Genomic DNA, 20,973 nt, shown 5'->3' on the forward strand with positions numbered 1-20,973 from the left:
CATGCCCTGTGAATACCACAGAGATTCAGCAGAAAGACACCAAGAGCTGTAAATACCACACAGAAGATAAGCAAAAATTGCAAAAACTTCAGAGAAGTAGCTAGGAGTGGCACCAATGCCTTGAATTTGGAACACCTCTCTCAGGTTGAAAGTCTTGTCAAAAAGGGGGAATTGTTAAGAAAGGGACAACAGTACCCAAATGAAATCACTTATGCTAAGCCCATGTCACCAAACTGAAACTTAATACCCAATTCAATTACAGTTCAGCATCTCCCAGGAATGGAATCTTAAATCAGTCAACCTGGAATCACCTGGTCAGCACTAGTGAGGTAATTTGCCTGATGGAGCCCTGCGATTCCCTAAAGGAAGATGACCTTGCCACAGCTGATCCACTTAGTCCTATCCCTCTTCCGCCTGTAAAAGTCTTTCATTTCGTACAGCTCCGCAGAGCTTTTATCGGCTAGATGGGATGTTGCCCAATTCATGAATCAATGAATAAAGCCAATAAAGGCCTCAAAATTACTCAGTTGAATTTTGTTTTTTAATACCTCTCAAAAATGTGGATCTCTACCTAAGAGGATTTAAGGTGTCTTCCCTGTAGAGTGGTTACATGGCTTTATTTATTTTTTTTATAAAAATATTTTTTTGTTATATTATGTTAGTCACCATACAGTACATCCCTGGTTTTTGATGTAAAGTTCCATACATGGTTTTATTTTTAAAACCTATATCCTCAATAAATGAAATAAAATCTAATACCAAGGAAAGAAGGAAGAAAGGGAAGAGTGAGGGGATGAAGGGGAGAAAAGGACCCTATCAGTGGGAAATATCTCACTATGAGGTAGTGAATCAGGATTTGGAGTCAGACAGACCAGCAAACCTGGAGCTAAAATCTTACTGCCATCACTGATGAGTATGTTCCAAGGCATCTCACTTCTTTAAACCTCAGTTCTCTCATCCCTAAAGTTAGGGGATGATACCACGAATTTTGTCAAGTTACTATGAAGATTAAATGACTATGTAAAGAAACTTGCCAAGTTGCTGGCATATATGAGGCATTTAATAAAATCATAAAATTCCTTATTCCTGAATGCATAATCCAAGTTGTATGTCTTCGAATAGCCTTACTAATTTGCTGCCTTTAGGATGAGCAGGAAAGAACTAATTCCAGCATTTTTTTCTGCTCTCTTCACAGCAGATTATGAACAGTACAACATACGTGGGAAGTTCATTTCTTTTTCTGTTAAAGCATGGAACTGTCGTATGAGGTGAGAAAATACGTCATCTTCCATTCTGAACAACAGTTAGCAAATAAAATGTTGCAAACTGAGAAGTAGAATAGGATAGCAAGTTTAGGAATGTGCATAAAAAGCTGCATTGTAGTCCACAAAAAAGGGTAGACTTACATTTGAGTTAATGTGCTTATTTCTAAGACAAAGGTTTTGGTGTTTATCCATTTACTGACTCCTGTGTTTCAAAAGCATCTGTACGGTAGATTAGGAAAGTTTAGGAGCAGATAACAGGATTAGAAATAGTTCCAAGTTCAACTCAGGGTCCAGGTATCTCCCAGACATGTCTAACCCTTTATAAAAATGATAGATGACCTATGATAATATGGACAAGAAGGATGGAACACGTTCTGAAGGAACCATAATAAGCAAGAACTTGTCAGAATTAAATGCAGGAAAAGGGAATGGAAGACAAAAGGGGCTTGATATTAAGGAAAAGGAAAACAAAAGAGTATTAAAATGCAATAAAATAACCTGAAATTTCTCAGGGGCCCTGTTCATCAATGACTACAAAGTATACTTAGTTATTTATCCTTATGCTGGAGGGGGTTTTAAAACCTATAAAACTATGGGTACAAGTAGTTCAGTGGTCACTCAGGCTCAGAAAAGCTGGTCACTGGTGCATAAGCTTTTCACCAGAGGTGTTTTTCTAGATTTAGTTATAGTTCCTTTCCTTGATAGAGGATTACATGCTACTTGAATCTACAAAGACATTTGATTCTGTCTTCTTTGGCCTTAGATGCCACAGAAACATGCTCAGATTGTGGATTAGCCAAATAAAACAAACAAATTCTAACTAATATACCCATTCCCTCTCTTTGTTCCTTAGGTGTCCGAATTGTCCACCTTTCTATTGCTCACTGCACTAGAATCTTGGGGCTGGAAGGGGTCTGATAAGTCATTTAATCTTCTCTTTCATGATGGAGAAACAAACCATCACTACAACATCCCCCAAGGAGATACCCTGCCCTCTGCAAAAGGTGTCCCATTCCTCCACCTCTCATTTTTGCAAAGTTCATCCTTATGATTGTATCACAATCTTTCCCTGATTTTTTCCCCATTAGTTATGGTTATTTCTTCTGGAACATCTCAAATGCGCCTCCATTTTTTCTCTACAAATTAGCCCTATAGGTCTTGTGAAACATATAAGAAACAAACAAATACAAACAAAACATCCATGTCTAAAATTTCTTCCTCTCAAAAGCTAACATCCAGGATTCTTTCAAGCACTTCTGTCTCTGGAAAGTATTTATCATCCTCCTAATCCCTTCCCCACTATTGACCATGCCCCCCATCCCATGAACCAATTCCACAAACTTATATTCACAGTGCCTTCCATCTAATAGGCAATTGCTAGTCATCCAGAATGTACTGGCAATCAAACAGCCCCGCCGGACCAAGGTGTGAAAGTCAGGAAACGCTGTCCAAAGGGACTTAAGATTGAATTAAGATCTGAAGGAAGAGCAGATAGTAACTAAGGGAGGATAGTGAAGGGACAGTTGGAACAAAAGCCCTGGCTGGGGAATGTCAGGGGAACAGGGAGAAGTAGATCTGGGGTGCAGAGAGCAAAGGGAGGCAAGATAAGCATGCAGCTGGAGAGATGACCAGGGTCAGACTACATAAGGCCCTCCATGCTGGGCGACTTTGTCTTTATCCTACAAGCAAGTAGAAAGAAACCAGGGAAAGAATGTAAGCATGAGGCTGGGGAATTTCCTGTCAGGTTTGTGTCTCCAGAAGACCTCTCTGGTTGTAGTGAGAAGAACTGCTTAGACAGGACAGCAGTGGACAGAGGAAGACCCAAAAGAAGGCTGTTACAGTATTTCAGGCAAGAGGTGATGATGGCCACTGGGCTAAGATGGTGAGAAAGTAGACGACAGATTGATTGGAAGGATGTTTAGGGATGCAATTGAAAGGACTTGGTAATAAATTAGATATTGACTAGGGGAGCAAAAAATGCCAAAGATGACTCCTAGGGCTCTGCCTGAATAATAGATGGATGGTGATGGTGCCATTTTCTCAGACAGAGAAGACAAGTTTGAGAGAGGGGAAGAACAGGAGAGTGGGTGCTGATGACTAGAAAGCCATTCATCTTCATGCAAGCTATCCATTACAATTCTCAGGCATCTTGAAAGTTATGGAGTGCTGCAGACTGAATGTTTGTGTCCCCCCACACCCCATTGTATGTTGAATTCCTCTCCTCCACCCCCACCACAGTGCGGTGGTATTAGGAGGGGGCCTTTGGTATGTGATTAGGTCATGAGGCTGGAGCCCTCATGAATGGGATTCGTGCCCTTAAAAATGAGACCCTGAAGAGTTAGTTCCTTCTTCTCCTTCTGCCACATGAGGATACAACTGAGAAGTTGGCAGTCTGCAACCAGGAAGTGGGCTTTCACCAAACATCGAACCGGCCAGCCCCTCGGTCTCAGACTTTCAGCCTCCAGAACAGTGAGAAAAAAATTCCTGTGGTTTATAAGTCACCCAGTCTGATAGTTTGTTATAAAAATTTGAATGGCTGAAGACATGGAGAAAACCACTGGAGGCTTTTTTGGGTAAATAAATAGCTCCTTTTTTTCTTTATAATTTCTCCCTTCAGATAGAGGTGACTGTTATAATTACCATGATAAAACAATTCAACTTTTAATGTCACATTTAATAGTCAGAAATATTAAGGTTCAGCTTCATATTATTGTAGCAATTTAACTGCCAGTGTTACCTGTATATAATCACATGAATTCCCACACAGGAGTATGGTCGAATCTCTGGCCTCTATCTTACATTCTACCACATAATCTTTTCCTCTTGGTTCTGGAGGAGAGTTTTTCCTACCCAAGAGCAAGGACATGGGCCAAATGCCTTTAATTTCCCCCTGCGATGTCATTTGAGCTATCAATAGTATTTCATGACTTTTTAAAAGAGGCTTTAAAAAATGGATAACTTTGTATACGCTCAAGATAAAACCAACTCTCTTTAAGGGGCTAAAGCCTCTTAACATTTCATAAACCAAGCTGTAGTGAAAATTATACCATTTCATCTAGAACCTGTATCAGCCACTCAAAACCCTTATGTAACATTGCAAACCTCAACATGTATTTTTGGGGGGTGTAAAAGGAGTCCTTAATTTTTATATTGTTATTCAGAGCAGGTATAAGAGCCAAAATGAAGGCAAAGTTTCTAATGTTCAAATTAAATCCAAATATGTATTTAACAACCCAACTTTGAGGTTGGAATTCATTAAGTAACCCATCAAGAAATAAAAATCCAGTGACCCTTTTTGAACTAGAAACCTTTTCTTAAGCCATTGAAAAGAAACTTTAGACCAACCTCCAATAATATTTTGGTTCTAATCTTTAATTAAAATATAGCTACTGTACATGCCCTCTGGTCCTCAAAGACCACTCTCCCCATTTTAAGCAGATTCATCAGAGCAGGTCTTGAGCCAGATACGCCTGCTGTGACTGCAGTATGTAGTTTCTGGTTCATTTTATAAACATTGGAGTACAGCTCTTTCTACTCATTGAGACTATGAGCATCACAGAGGGGCCGCCTAGTTCATTTTAACATTTTTATCCCTTATAAATATATTCCACACACAATGTATATGAGAAAAATTGCTTAATAATTGAAGGAATTAAGGAATTCCATTAGACAAGATGACCAAGCAGAGCTCTATTAAGCTCTGCATTCAGTCCCATCCAGTTCAACATTTTTTGTCCATATTTATATAAGGACATCAATAATAACATGAATACATTTTCAGATAATAGGAATATAGAAAGATAGTAAAAAAAAATTAGGTGGATTGATTTTGTTGGAAGATGATATTATACCAGTTCAAGAGTCAAATTCCAATATGTGTGTGTGTTTGTGTATGTGTGTGTGTATATATACACACATACACACACACACATATATATATAGTACATATATAAATGTATAGTACATGTCACTGGCCCCAAAGGCCACTCTTCTTATTTTAAGCAGAGTCACTGTTAAATAAACAAGACATGTCAGGTCCGCTCATAGACGATATTTCTTATTCAGAAAGAAGTCTTTCTTTTCAATAGAGCAAAGCACCATCAGCACAGATCATCCCCAATTCTATGAATTAACCATCCTGTATTTCCTGACTCCTCATCTGTGGAGCACATAAAAGAAGAGATTCAAGTCCATGAGCCTACGGCAGGGCAGGATAAAGTGAGGGACAAGAGCTCAAACCGGTAGACTCTTCTCTGTCTTAGTCTTTCATCAGGGAGATTTATTTGTTACTGACAAGTTGACCTTCAGGCATTGCCTGCCCTCTGGACTCAGCCTGTAGAATCCTTTTCTCTTTGTTTGGTAGTCATAGTGCCCCTTTCCACATCTCTGCTGAGACTCACAATAAACACTGGAAAGAGCACTGAACTTGGAGTCAAACAGGCAAAATCTAACCCCAGCACTGATCCAAATGAGCTGTGTGACCTTGAATAAATCTCTTAACCTCTAGTTCCATATCCATAAAACAAATTGCACCATTTTCTCTAGATCTCACCAGCCTCCGTTTACTAAAAATAACTCCATTTTCACCATGTCTTGCCCTCCCCTGCATCACAGCATCTCGGCCCCTGACCTCCCCAACTTCCACATTCACTCATTCAGTTCTGTAAATGTATCACCTACTATGTGCCTTATTTATGTTTGGCACTGGGACTAAAAGAGCAAGCAAGAACAATCATGTTCCCTACACTGGGGTGAACAAGATTTTCACTTAAAGAAGAACAATGCAGCAGGGTTGGTAGGTGAAGATGGAGGATTCAGTCACTATTTTAGAAGTACAGTTGACTAGTCTTGTTATGAGATTGCAAAGGGGAGGTGAGGGAGAGAGGGGGAGGTACCAAGGCAACTCCCATGTTTCTGGTTTGAGCTTTTGTGCTCCTTGATGGACCTGGGGAGTAGTAGCAGGTTTGAGGACAGGGCTTGTGAGTTCTCTCCTTCAGTCTTCAACATGCACAAGACATTCAGGTGGAGATGTCAAATAGGCCACTGTATATACAAGGCAGAAGTGCACTGGAGATGAATACTGGGGAGTTGACAGCAAATAAGTGGTGTTCAAAGCCATGGAAATGGAGGAGTTCACCAATGGAGAGAGAGGAGACTGTCCCATATAAGCTCACAAACTGTCTTCTCTTATCATTTGTTGCTGACACCCATGAATAATATCTAAACCAGGGGTGCTAACCCCTGAGAGCAGCATTTCCTGGGTGGCTAAGTTGGTTAAGGGTCTGCCTTTGGCTCAGGTCATGATCTCAGGGTCTTGGAATCAAGCCCCCTGTTGGGCTCCCTGCTCAGCAGAGAGTCTGCTGCTCCCTCTCCCTCTGCCTCTCCCACCCTGCTGGCGTGTGCTCTCTCTCTTTCAAATAAATGAATAAAATCTTAAAAAAAAAAAAAAGCAGCATCCTCTGGGGGTTCATAGGGCCCTCGACTCTCTGTAGACCTCATTGGGCTGAAGCCAAGGCTGCCCTGAAGTAAAGCAAATTCTCCCCTCCTCACTCAGTGTCCCACTCGGTCACCTGAGTCACAGAGCAGGCTGCTGCGGCTCCAGTACTCAAGAGAAATATTGCCTGCAAGTCTCACTTTTCCCACAAACTCAGACATCTACATCTGAGCCAGATGCCGGCTATTCGCATCAGACCCAAAGAAAAGAACTGCAACCATATGCCCTCATGAATGTGTCAGTGCACCTGCCCAAACTCAGCTGAGAGCTCACTGAGGCTCAGGCTGTGTCCCCCCGACCACCACCACCACCATCACCATTACACCACCATTTGAATAATGCCGTTCAGAAATGTTTCATTGTCGGGGCGCCTGGGTGGCGCAGTCGTTGGGCGTCTGCTTTCGGCTCAGGGCGTGATCCCGGCGTTGTGGGATCGAGCCCCATGTCAGGCTCCTCCGCTGGGAGCCTGCTTCTTCCTCTCCCACTCCCCCTGCTTGTGTTCCCTCTCTCGCTGGCTGTGTCTATCTCTGTCAAATAAATAAATAAAATCTTTAAAAACAAAAAAAAGAGAAATGTTTCATTGTCTAATTTTCCTAACTTCCACACCTGCATCTAATTAATGACCTTAATCTTCTACTTAATTAGGGAGTTGGCTTTGTGAAATGCCCACCACAGTAGGTCTAGGAATGCAAAGGATGAGATCTTTGTTCTCAATATGATAAATAACCTGTCCACCCACTGATTGGCATATCACAGTAGGAATAATAATAATGAAAACTCCCAAACAAACCAGCCCTTAGGTCAAACCTTCACATTGGTATTACACCAAGCGCAAGGGGGAAGAATCCGGAGAAGCTTTAAACAAGAAAACATTTGTGGACCAGGCAAGTGTAACAATGGTCCTGACTGAAATATACAGGGGACCTCCAGGCCCCGTCGAGACATGGGTAAAGCCATGCAAGGAGGTGTGCTCCATAGGCAATCTGCCTGTGTTGGGAGTTGCTGCTACACTGGTCTGTACCAGGCTCCAAGGTGGGTCTGAGGGAACAAAGAACAAGATACCACCCTGTGTCACATGTGTCTGGTGCACATATACACATGTAAGCAAATGGCTTACTACATATAATATAATAAGGGGCCATGTTAAATACAGACAGAATATCTTTGAAAAAGATGAGCTATGCTTCACTCTTCTAGCAAAGCTGGAGAAAGGTTTTTTACAGAGCCCATTTAACCTGAATCTTGAGGGATGTATAGGTGACCTCCAGGTGGGCAAGTTGTAAGTAAAGGACAGAATTCTAGGTTATAGGGAAGAGTGTCTTTGAAGGCACAGAGGTGAAGAAGCAGATAGTGTGCCAGGGATGGTATTTTCCAAGCGGGTGAACACAACATGGGTGGGACGCAATGGTGCTAGATGGGCTCAGAGAAATTTTAGGTAGCATGCAGACACTCCATTAAATAACAAGGAATTCCTTGGAATTGAGAAAGTGGGCTATCTTTTAATTCCCTTCCGTCTCTGCCCAGGAGAAATGTCTCAGTTGGCTATTAGGATGCTAATCTTCCTTCTTAACAGAGTAGGTTTCAGGCTCAGAGGTTTCCCAGGTAACAGTGTCTAGCTAGAATTTAATATTTTGTTTTTATTATATTTATGTTTCTCTTCCATTTACAGTAAATGACAGTGGTTTTCCATTTGTAGTAGTTACATAAAATTTTCTTTCTAAACAAACTCAAGTTTAAGAAGTAAGTGATTTGCTTGGCAACCGCTTTGCAATGTGGTTGGAGAATCTGTCTGGGGATCGGCGTCATGGCCGTATGCTTGGTCATCCCCAGCATAGCCACTGTGCACATCCACAGGTTCACTAACAGGGGTGAGGAAAAAAGCGTTGCCCATTATTTGTATCGGTGGAATTTGATGGAAAGAGATAGGCGTGTCTCTAGAGTTAATTGTTACTCTGTGTCAAAGGGTTTGGAGAATATCTGACTAAGGAAGCATTTTCCAGACTGGTTAAACATATCTCGGTTATGCTCACTTACCCCTTCTAGAAGGTTATGTGGTGTATTAATGTTGTGCATAATAAAAACAGCAAAAAAGTAAAAAAAAAAAAAAAAGCAAGTGATTTATATAGAAAAATATTAAGAAGTTAATCACACCATAAACTTATGGTAAGAGTTATGACAGTGGCATGTGAACATCTGAAGTGTTAGAAATACTTTCTAGGCGAGAAATTAGCAGTTTGCTATGTTGCTGTCACTGTGTTAGAATAGATCATTCGCAGATCAAGCATGGTAAAATGGGTCAAGCTTTTTTTTTTCTCTTTTAAGTAAACTCTACTACCAACTTGGGGTTAGAACTCATGATCCCGAGATCAAGACTTGCATACTCTACCGACTGAGCCAGCCAGGCTCCCCAAAATGGGTCAAGTTCAAAGCCAGGCACACAGGAATTGCAGTCTTCCTTCAGTACTTTCTAGGTGGGTGGCCTTGAGCAAGGGCTCCTGAGGTCTTTGTCTTACTTCCGTCACCTTTATACTGAGAGTCCATATTACAGGACTGTAATCATTAGAGACACAGATATGCCGGTCCTAAAATTATAGACGTTATTAACCTTCTTTATAACTTTCCAACAAGCTTTCCAAGGTTAGCCATGATTGACTCTGACCTAATTTCTCTAATTCTGTGAGACAGTCTGTCTGCAGAGCTGTTAATTGGTTTCAGGAAAGAACTGAATGTGTTATTATTCTTTATTTTTCCATTAATTTGTATAGAAAGTTAAAAAACCAGCACAATGTTCGTGATTGCCAGGTCATCCCAAATGGTTGTAAACTGGGGAGGGGACCACCCACCCAGTCCAAGTCAGAGGATACATGTTGTAGCCTAATGTTCTTCTGAATGCATTTTGTAACATTTTTAAAAAACAAACAAACAAACTAAATAAACTGCATAAGCACTGTAGACCCAGCTCTGAAAACTTACAACACTGAGGAAAGGGGGAGAAAAATAACTTAATCCACTTTCCACAGTTCCAGCCCATCCTTTCAGCCATTCCCCACTCCCCACAGCTCACACCCCTCCACTCCCTCTAAGGAGGCCTGAAGAAGCCTGTGACGTGGACTTGATGAGTGTGGGAGACCACAACTTAGAGGACCACCACCCAGGTCTCTGGCTTTCCACTTCAAAAGCATGCACAGGCTGAGAGGGGGGAAACCAAAAGATTTCTCTGGTAAGCAGGACACCTGGCCTAAAGTAAGAAACTGGACCAGCCCAATCCCCTTAGTAAGTAAGCACAATCTGAATTTCCAGCTCTTGCAAAATCATTAGAGCATGGCATAAAAGCAGTTTCCTCTGGAACAGTAATAATGATTTTCATCTTCCAAATTAAGCATTGACTTTTTGGGAAACCTGTCATTAGAGAATTTTCTGTCTGCTGACCTTTGCTTTCACTTCCTGGAAATGTTTTTATTAAAGTAGGTTATCTCATTCCAATACAGAACACTACTAATATCTCCCATCCAGTTTTGCAGTTCTAGTTATAAGCCTGATGTGCAAGCAATTTATGACTCTTCCATGTGGATATACATTTGTCCTTTATCATGGTCATACTTTTTTCCTGAAATGAGCTGCCAGATTCAAATAGATCAGATATAGCTATTTCTTCTTACAATTTGGTACAATTCAGAAATGCAGTTTTTAGAAATGTCTTCTCATAGATTGTAAGGGATAGAATGAAATACATCTCAAAACTATAAAATGAAAGCATGATTTTAAACAAGAAGTAATCAGACATTTTAACCATTTTTTTAAATGTTTATACTCCCACACGCTAGAGTCTACTACTAGAAACCCTAACTTTTGATTGGCTAAAAAGACTGAAAACTGCAGTGCCCTATACCCTGCCCTCCACTAAAAAAAGTGACTAATTACTTCCGAATGATCGTCATAGCTCGTTAGTAGCTGTCATATTTGCAGTCTACACAGTGTTTTTTGTTTTGCAAATCCTGGTGATATTACCATAGCCATAAATACAAGAAGACAAGTGTATTTCTAGGGTCTAATACTTTTATTTGTCAAAATATCAATAGTTTAAAATTTGTATCTGCAGCCCTAGAAAGCTGTCAAGGAGTCTACAATTTAACTCTGATAGAGTGGTTTGGTCTAGCTATTCAGAAAAAGGAAAAGCGCATGGTTTTATTACGGAACTTGGGCTTAATGTCAGGATCCAAATGTTCCAAGTTCAAATAAATCTTCACAAGCCTGCTTGCTTCTCTGATTGCTAAGTCCGAACAGCCGCAAGCAGGAGCCGACCTGTGTCTCTAAACATGTAAACTAGCAGAAACTAAATCACTAAGTCACATAAAAGCAACACCCAAAAGCAAACGCCGGTTAGCCTTAAAGATAATATAAACAAAATGATACCTGTTCTTCAGCTTTTTGGTTTCTCAGCATCGATAGATATTTCCTAATTGCATGGAGAGGATATTTTTTGAAATAAGAGAATCTAGACTGAGGCAACAGATTATCCATCGTGAGGAAAGAAGGTTCTTGTCTGCCCCACCCTGTCAGCAACCATATGAAGTCTAGAAGCTTCACAATTTCTCAGATGCCTTAAGATTTGCTTGTAGCTTGATCACTTTCCTGCAAACAAAGCAAATGTTCTTGCTGCTTCCTCTTTTGGGTAGGGTTCCTGGTGAAACCAGACAGCCAAGTTCAAGCACCGACCCTCTAAATCGTCCAGAAATGCAATGCCCAAAGGGCAGTAGGAGCCAGGAGGAATTTAGGGGCTGGTCCACAGAATGCAAATTGCTTAGTGGTAGTGATGCGATTGTCCTATTTCTAGCAACAGCGTTCTGTTGCAAGCTATGTTAATATTAGCTAGCTGGTGACTTTCCACACCCACAGACTCTCGTGAGGTTTAATCTTAATTCTTCTGACAGCTTTTCTGGCTCTTAAAGAGGACATGACATGTGGGTTTCTTTCTTTTTTTTTTTTTTCCCATTTCCTTCTAGATTTTTTTTATCAGCAAGAGCACACACACAGGGACATCCCTTGGCTGTGACTCAGCTCAAAAACGTTGATTCATTCAGTCTCGAGAAGCTTTGTTTTAGGGGACTTCTAAAAAAAATGAACAATTTACTTCACTCTTCACTGATATCGAGGAGTTCAGTGTCAGCACTTAAGAGGTTTGGTTTACACTGTCATGCATTATGCAGCATGCCCAGTAACCAGATACTTTACGTTAATTGAACAATAGCTGCAGACAGATTCTGTTCTGAGTTAAAAGGCTTCTCTCCTTGAATCCTTATCTCAAATCCACAGGCCGAATCCAGGAACGCTAAATTTCCCCAGGCTTTATTCCGAATGTGAGGGAGAAAAAATGTTATACATTTACTTTCTAAGTATTATACAAAGGATTCCTGCTTTAAAAAAGAGATCCAGGTGAGAGGTCTGCGGTCTCAGAGGACATGCAATTGTAAAATTTGAAAGTTCAATATTTTCTTAATACTCTGTAGAGTCACAGGGTTTCTGAACAAAGTTTCCAAGTAGGCTTTGCTATTTTATTTCCTTTTTAACATTGTAGTAGCTGGTTCATTTGATGGGAATTTGGCCACTTTGGTGAAGGGCTGTCATGTAGAGTCTAGGCCAGTCATCAATCCCAAATGATGAGGCCCAGGGATGTGCTTTCAAGTGGAAAGAGAGAGCTGGTCTGTTCCCTTACAGAGACAGCACTATTGGGGAAGAGGAGTGAGCAGAGCTCGGAAACCACGCCACAGCCTGAGCTGAGCTGTCCCCCTGGACAGCCACCCTGCCACTCCCGCCGGCCACTAGCCTCCAGGGAACACACTTGATGGGCCTAATGTGGGTCATGCTGCAGCAGACCAGGCCATCTGTCAGCCTGGCCTCAGGCCCAATTGCAAGGTGATCTTCCAGGCTCACCAGGGCCAGGCTAGCAATTCCAAGAAGTCATTTACATAATGCTGCTGGAGCTGGCTCCCAGGAGGAGATGGCCCTGCCCTCCTGCCCCTGCTTTAGGCACAGGGCGGGCCCGCTTGTCCAGTCTCCTCTGCATGCTGGAGACCGCCGACTCTAATGACTGCCAGAGACAAGCAGTGTGCTTGCGAACCACCAGAATGCTAAGGGCAGTGTTGTGCACTCCCTGCCAGCTCACAGCCCAGGGGAACAAGGAGCGTGGACACCCAGACACCCTGGCCCTGGAAAGAAGGGAGGTCGTTGAAGCTTTGGGAGGAGGAAAGGTGCCATTTATACCCACCCTCGAGGAACCCACGAGCTGCCCTTTTCCCTTCCTTTTTTAAAATATCTAAACCTTCAGAGATGCCTCTTCTCATGGGCAGAAGCTGGCAGCCTGCCAAACACCCACAGCTCGGCTGTGATCAAAGCTTTTTCCTAACAGATGAACACAAAGCCGACTTCATTTCAAACGGTTGTTTCATGATCACCTTCTCCTGGTTTAATGAAAAGAGCTGGAGAAGGGGTGGGTTGGGGGAGGGAAAAGATAACCGAGACTGAAACTGTCCTGGCTAGATTTGGCAAAAAGAGAAAAATTGGTGAAACAAACACAGCTAAAAGTGATGACAAATATAAATTGTATCTAGTATATATTGGGCCTTTTGGCCAGGCACTGTGCTAAATTCTTGACGTTATTCATGTAAGCCTACAGCAGCATCCGATGGGGGAAACTGAGGCTCAGAGAGGGTAAACAACTTGCCAAGGTCACACAGCTACAAAGCAGGGGAGAAGGGACTCCACCCAGTAGACTGATACACCAGACTCTCCACAGTCCCCGTTCCCAGTCAGTACACGGCACAGCCTCTTAGCCCACCTTTGGAAATGGGTTCCTGAGAGCCTCTTCCCAGATGAATCTAACAAAGGGAAGGCATGGAGTTGCCTTGTTAACAAGAAATACAAACATAGAGCACTAAGAATTTACAAAGATTATTAGATTAGAGGTTAGGTGCATCTTCGTGCAAAATCATACAACTCCCTGTCCTGGATTCTGCATAGATAAGGCTAATACTCATTATTTACCTCATAAAGCCTCCTTTCTGGTTGGTCCTAGTGATCTTGAAAGGAGGTTGTACTCATAGATACAGATTTTCTGCTCCCCAAACTTCGAAGACTACCATCATCTCAGTTTCTGTTTGACGTAGGCTGCAGTGGTTAATTTCGCTCACTACTTAATACAGATACGACACAGTCCCGTTGTATTCACAGTATGGACATGTCTGCCATCTCAGCCTGGAGGATTGATGGTTTGATTGCCACTGTGACTCAGTTGCCTTGGCGAACGGCAGTTGACCAGACATCAGGAGGCTACAGAATACATCCACGAGGACCGGAAGAACCCGGTGGATCTGCCCAGTGGTGAGCGTTTATTCTGCCCCCTGCAAAGTAGCACAGTAGGGAGTGGAAGCGATTACCTGTTATTTGTGCAACTCACTGCCACCCCTGGTCCTCTGCTCGATAGAAAAATAACCAGCAGAAACCACAAATCCAGGAAAACCTTGGATCCAGGCTACAATCCCACTATGAAAGGAAGTTTGTGTGTTCTCTTTGGTTTCTGAGAATTACTTGCTTTTCCACAAATAGCTTAAAATACAGGAATCCCAGTTTCTTCGCTCGAAGGGCAGCATAGAGAGGCAAAATTAAAGCCAGAAGAAATAGTGACAAGGGTATGAATAAAAGGTATTTTACAGTTTACGCCTTTTCAAATGTTGGAGGAGATGTGGGTCTGTGAGGCCGTCTAGCACTGTGCACTGCACACAGCAGGTATTACATGAACACATGCCAGTACCTTAGCTATTAAAGGGGAAAGACAAAGAGGAAAGAATGGGATCCATTTAACATTGCAAGTGTTTAAAATCAGGTTGAGAAACAGGAAAGGAAACCAGAAAGCATGTCTCCAGGATGCCTCTGAATTGACGGGGTTTCCAAAGTGCATCAGGACAAACACTAAAACCCCACCAATCCCCTTCTCTTTCTTCTTTCAATCCGCGCTGAGAGTTTCTATCAGGAAAATGACTCCATTCTCCGGGAATTAATCCAGCCCAGAGATAAAATGAAGGGCAAGCAGTGAGAATGATGGAGAAGCAGCTAGCCCAGAAAACAGAAACCATTTTTTATTATGAATTCCACTGAGAAATCACTCCCATCCCACTAGGTCTGTGGATATTGGCTCAGTTTCTTGCTTCCCCAAGGACAGCTCTAAATGAAATCAGGAGAGGGGAAAGGGAGGCATTTACCGTGGCTTCTCAGGGCAAGTATATGCAGCACCAACATTCTACCTTTTGCATGATGAAATCTTTTGTGCTACTTGATATGATGACGTTTTCTCGGTTCTCCCACCATGTAGGGAGTAATTATCTCACACCTGCAGATGGCAGATTTTTACTTTCCCCAAATCCACATTCAACCCCCTCCCCATGTTCCTATTACAACCACAATTCAACAATTTCGATGTTTCTCATTGCTCTGTGAGCTACACAACTCTTATGCCTTCTGCTTTCTGGCTTCAAGTATTGATTTCTCAAACTTTACACTACCTCTGCACCCCTGGGACCCTTGTCCTCCACTTAGGAAGAAAACATTTTTCTGCATAGGTTAAAACAAACTTGAACACCCATCAGAATCACCTGGAGGGCTTGTTAAAGCACTGATCACTGGCCCCACCCTCACAGTTTCTGATTCAGTAGGTTTGGGGCAGCAGTGAAGAGTGAGATTTTGCATTTGTCTCAACTTTCCGGGTGATGCTGATGCTGGTGGTCCAGGGACCATGGGTTTGGGTGCTGTCAGGGAAGACATGGGGCTCTGGAGCGATTTGTCAGGTGGAGAGGCTGAAAGGTAGAGACCCTGCTTGCTAGAGCACTTTGAGAGCTCCCATCAGAGCCACATTTTAAAATGTTACTAACCTGGCAGTGGTGGGATTTTCCCCAGCTCATTTCTTTTGTAGCCACTCTTCCATGAGGGAGCTCCTGCAGTTAGCAAGCTTCAAATGCACCTCCCCCACGTTCTGTCTTCTCAGTGATATCTTGTCTTGATATCGGATTGCTCTCAAACTCTCCCCCAGTTCCTCCTACCAAGCTGAAGCAGCATTATCGGCCATCTTAGCTCAGGGAGACAACACTTTCTTCAAGCTCAGAGCCCGAAACCACAGCCAGCTGTACACAACACTCCCTTTCTCCCTTTTCTGCCACTAACACCTTGTTCCGTTCCAGCCGGAGAAGGAGGAATCTCGGACTTGGAACAGGGAGCCCCCTCCAGTCAAGAATCTCCCAAATCATGGTTTTCTGCAAACCCTTCCCCAAGCATAATCTATTCAGCTACTGCAGTTTGGGCAGAAGCCTCTACCAACTCTGTCTCCTTTCATCTGGTCTTGAGTTTACTGCAAACTGGTCTTTACTAGAAACATAAAACATCCCCAGCAAGCTTACTGTTCCCGGTGGGCCCAGAGGCGTGTCTTTGGGGCTGTGTCACCTTCTCCTCAGGACCATGACTTCCTTCCACCTTCCCCTTAGCAGTCATGTTTGCTCTTTCCGAGAGGAGTAACACCCAGAAACAGAAGACAGAGGTATTTCCTCGTAAGGAGAGGAGAGCAATGGTTCAACAGTGGAGGAATTTTCAAATTGGTGGTTGTGCTACCTATAATTCTCTATGAAAACTAAAAATATGGTTTTAGCAATAAGGAACATACTTTTTTTTCCCCCCTAAGTAAAGGAGCTTTGGCTAACTAGGAGATTGGAGGGCGGGGGTGGGCGGGCAGGTTGGTGTGTTCCCTTCTAACGCTTGGTTTGAAGGTTAGGGTGTAATTGAACGCAAATGTGTGGCTGGGCCAGGCCTACCTTGGTCGGGGGTGGCTCTTGGGATCAAGAAGTGATCTAATTTCCCTTTCCCAGTTCTCTGACTCCATTGAGTGGGTGGAAGTTTGGCAGCCAGAGAGCCTCGTGCCTCAGATAATCCTTAAATACTTGTCTTCAGTTCTAATGGAAAGGTCCAGTCCGGAAGTGTTTATCTGGGTAAGTCACTCAGTTTTCATTGCCACCTCCCGTGAAAACCTCCATTGGGAATGAGGGAGCAGGAGTCTGATGGGGGTGGCCCCTCATGTTATCTAAAAGAAAGATAATGTGCGTGCAATTTGGGGTAGAGAAATTGTTTATCACCGTGATGCTTAGAGTCACATTCTTTCACTCTCTTGTCCCTGATTTTTTAAAATACGGAAGGTAATTATCCAACATGGAAATGATACATGTCTCCCATCAGTTGGGTCACTAGAGAGCATTAACATTGGTGCAACCCAGACTATACATAGGTACAATAACCCGAGTAATCATTACCAGAACATAAATTTGTCTTTATCATTAAATCTTAGGTATCAAAGTCAGAGGCATATGGGGTTACTCACTTTTTTATTCTCACAAAAGGCGTGAGAATAATGGTTAGGTGTTCTTTTGATCCCTGCTGTTCCTGTGGTCCCAGACCAGCAGCATTAACATCACCGAGTCCTGGGATCTTGTTAGGAATGCAGAATCTCAGGCCCCACCCTGGATCTCTTAAATCATAATCTGCATTTTGACAAGATCCTTCAATGATTCATACGCACATGGAAGTTTGAGACCCACTGCCTAGGAATGAATACAGGGCTCCTACACGCTCCTATTGTTCCCCACACATAACTTGACCCTACCACTTAATTCTAGGAGAGTGCATGTTTCTGGTCTGTAACCCCTTCCTCGCTGACCTCCTTCAGGGCAGTGATTCTGTCTTGTCCCTTGTTACATCAGTGCCTCACAGGCACTCAATAGATCTTTGTTTGATGAATGAATGACTGGTTATACATGTAATGTAGCAGGTGGGTATTAACTACCTTTTTTCCAGATCTTATTGGCCTCTGGATCCAGACTGGTTATACCAACAGTAACAGCCCAAATTTCACTGGTTCATGTCTTCATCTCTCCACATAGGACCTCCTGCTGCCGCAAACTGCCACCCAGGTATTTCCGGGAGCTTTCAAATGTTCCTCTCACATAGTCTCAAGCAAATCCTGGACAGCTGCCATAGCGTTCCCTTCCTTGTTCCTGTTCTGGCCCCTTACCTGTCTCTGGCCCCTTACCTGTCACTTCCACTGTGTATTCCCACAGTGAAACCTTGAGGCTCTTGAGGGCCATTGCATCCTCCAGGCCCTCTCCTCATTTAACCCACTACTCTTTGTTCCTCCATGATGCAATCATGAGCTGTCCTCCCAGGCACACTCCTATTCAGACGTTCTTGGGAGACTCTTCAGTGGCAACTCTCAGGAGACCCTCTCAGTCCTCCCCTGCCCGTCTGTCTTCAGCACAACTCAGAGCCCTTACTGTGGGTTCCTCACCTCACCAACTGCCCTTCTGGGCAGGATCCCTTTTACAATGATCCTGGGTTGTTAGAATGAAATACCTTCGACCGGCCACCAAAGGAAAACAAGGGGTTTTTTTGGTTTTGTTTTTGGTTTTTTGATTTTTTTACTAGATGCAGTGCTCAAACTTGTTGCCATGGATCCCTTCTCCTTTTCTCAGGTGTAGTCCTGCCAACCACTCCCAGTGTCTCCATAAGGTAAGGGACACACCCTGCACCCTTCTCCTGTGATGGGGTGTGGGAAAATTAGCGCTGAAAGGGTCTCTCCAAAGAAACACTTCTCATAACATCATTTCCCTGTTTTTCCACTTGCTTGGTTTTTGTTTGTTTTTTAGTTGATAAAGACTCTCTCCTTGACCAAACTGGAGTCAGCGCCTCTGAGTCTTCTCTTTGACTAGGTCCCAACTTTGCCTGCTTAGTCCAGTTTTAGCAAGAATCCTATTGGGTTAGTTTAGCATAACCCTCTCTCCCTTGGTACCTTATCACCCTGGCCTGCCTTCAGCAAGAATCCCTTAGCATGAAATGGCCTCCTTACAGTTCCAACCCATTTCTATTTGACTTTAAGTCCCAAACTCTTAACTGTTATATAGACTACCTCCCCCTTATATCTCTAAGAAGGATGCCTGGTATACAACAGATACCTAGTATATGTGCTTATGGAATAAACAAGCTGAAAGACACACCAATCAACTTTTAATTCGTCATCATTCTTACTTAAAGCCCTGTGACTAGTGAGCTATTTTAGGTCTGGATTAATTGTAGTTGAAGCAACAGATATGTGGTTAGGGTCCTCTCTATCTCCATGACACATAGAGCCTGGGCTTCCAAATGACAGTCACCTTTTCCTTCCTGTATACTCCTGGTCTTGAACATAATTCCTGGGCTCAAACCAAGCTCCTTGGCAGCTGTTTACTTGATGCTACCATTTCCCAGTGTGTCAAGCCAATGCCATAAAAAAATTTTCATTTGAAGATCAAAAACAACTTTCGTGAAAGAGAATTCACACATAGACAATGAACAAATGCTGATTCTCCATCATCACTGGAGAATTTATGCACTGATTTGCCTGTGAGTAGTATACTGTATAACAACGTACATGGTTTGTTTGGTATCCTAGTCTGCTCTGGCTACTGTAACAAACTACCAGGGACTGGGTGCTGAAACAACAAGCACTTATTTTCTCATGGTTCTGGGGGCTGGGAAGTCCAAGATCAAGGTGAGAGCAAAGTTGGTTTCTGGAAGAACTCTCTTCCTGACTTGCCACCCCTCACTACGTCCTCACACAGTCTTTTCTTGGTGGGTACGCACAAAGAGACAGAGAGAGAGATTGAGGGTGCTCTAGTGTCTCTCTTTAAAAGGACACTAATCCCATTGGATTAGGGTCCCACCTTTATTACCTCATTGAACCTTAATTACTTGCTTAGAGACTCTGTCTTGACGTTAGGGATTCAACATATGACAGTTTTTTGGGGGAGGGTGGTAAACATTCAGGCTATAACAGTGGGTCAAGTTGACTTAGGATAAAAACAGAGGGTTAAGGCCCTTGAGGATTTTAGCACATTGTTGTGCTCAGTAAGAATGACTAGAGAGGCTCCTAGGTGACTCAGTGGGTTAAGTGTCTGCCTTGGGCTCAGGTCATGATCCTAGGGTCCTGGGATTGAGCCCCACGTGGGGTTCCCTGCTTAGCTAAGCCTGCTTTTTCCTCTCCCTCTGACCCTCCCCGCTGCTTGTACACACACACACACACACACACACACTCTCTCTCTCTCTCTCAAATAAATAAAATCTTTTTAAAAAAGGATGACTAGAATAATACTTGTTTATACCTAAATTGTTTTATCTTTCTTCTATGTGAGGATCCATGTCTCCATAAAAATTTGAACAATATTGCCTACTCAGAATTTATTGAGAAATGCTCAAGTTTCCTGGATGAAAGATCTCTGTATTATTTAATGATGTAAAACATTTCATCAAAATGAAGAAAGTGTCCATTACTTTCTAGCTTCAGCATTAGAGTATAATTCTCAGCCTAATTTACAGTTGCTTTCTTTTAAAATTGTTTTTTTGAGTTATTTCCCTGAACTATCCCCAACCATTTCTTTCCTTCCTTAATATGAGTTTTCAGACACTTACATATAATTCTATCTCCCCAGAGGCCTTTGTTTACAGTTATAAAATCTTTATTGCTGTAGAATTCCTTTCAGCTCTTTATGATTGCTCTTGCTCCAAGGTCTTCTAGACCTGATATCCTCTGATTCCAAGATGCTCCATGAGGAAAGCAATGTTTTTTTTTTTTTTAAGATTTTATTTATTTATTTGACAGAGAGAGAGACAGCCAGTGAGAGAGGGAACACAAGCAGGGGGAGTGGGAGAGGGAGAAGCAGGCTTCCAGCGGAGGAGCCTGATGTGGGGCTCGATCCCATAACGCCGGGATCACGCCCTGAGCCGAAGGCAGACGCTTAACGACTGAGCCATCCAGGCGCCCTAGCAATGTTTTAAACTCTAAGGCTTGTCAAGCTCAAAAAGCATAGAAGGTTGAAGAGGTGCGTAGAGCAGCAGAAATGCTGTCATTGCTATCGTTGCGCGGAATTGTAAAAGTAGCTCAAAGTGACAGCACGAGTTGATTCTCCTTTCTTCATGTAGCTGTAAATCTGTAAACAAGTCGTTTTCCAAGAGCTTGTCAAGAGCTTCTCCTTCCCAAGATTTTTTTCTCAAGTGTTTTTGATGGCTTTCTACCAGGCCCATCTTATGTAAAGACAGACCCTCCCTGCCCCCCCCCCCAACAGCAGGTGCCCAATTCTCAACTTCCATCTGCAT

The 20,973-nt window shown here is 42.8% G+C and overlaps 1 protein-coding gene and 1 long non-coding RNA gene across 2 annotated transcripts in view; one reads left to right on the forward strand and one right to left on the reverse strand.

Moving 5' to 3' along the window:
- LOC109490141 overlaps nt 1–4,886 on the forward strand; it is a 31,147-nt gene extending 26,261 nt beyond the window's left edge. Inside the window, exons 2-3 of the long non-coding RNA XR_002143387.2 lie at nt 1,196–1,268; nt 2,119–4,886. This is a non-coding gene — a long non-coding RNA (uncharacterized LOC109490141). The remainder of the gene's footprint in view (nt 1–1,195; nt 1,269–2,118) is intronic.
- ATP2C1 (ATPase secretory pathway Ca2+ transporting 1) overlaps nt 1–11,500 on the reverse strand; it is a 169,312-nt gene extending 157,812 nt beyond the window's left edge. Inside the window, exon 1 of the mRNA XM_034662009.1 lies at nt 11,173–11,500. Coding sequence (XP_034517900.1) covers nt 11,173–11,280 — 108 coding nt within the window. The 5' untranslated portion in view covers nt 11,281–11,500. The remainder of the gene's footprint in view (nt 1–11,172) is intronic.
- Nucleotides 11,501–20,973: the final 9,473 nt, after the last annotated feature.

The sequence above is a fragment of the Ailuropoda melanoleuca genome, chromosome 6 (assembly GCF_002007445.2).
Source record: "Ailuropoda melanoleuca isolate Jingjing chromosome 6, ASM200744v2, whole genome shotgun sequence".
Lineage (NCBI taxonomy): Eukaryota > Metazoa > Chordata > Mammalia > Carnivora > Ursidae > Ailuropoda > Ailuropoda melanoleuca.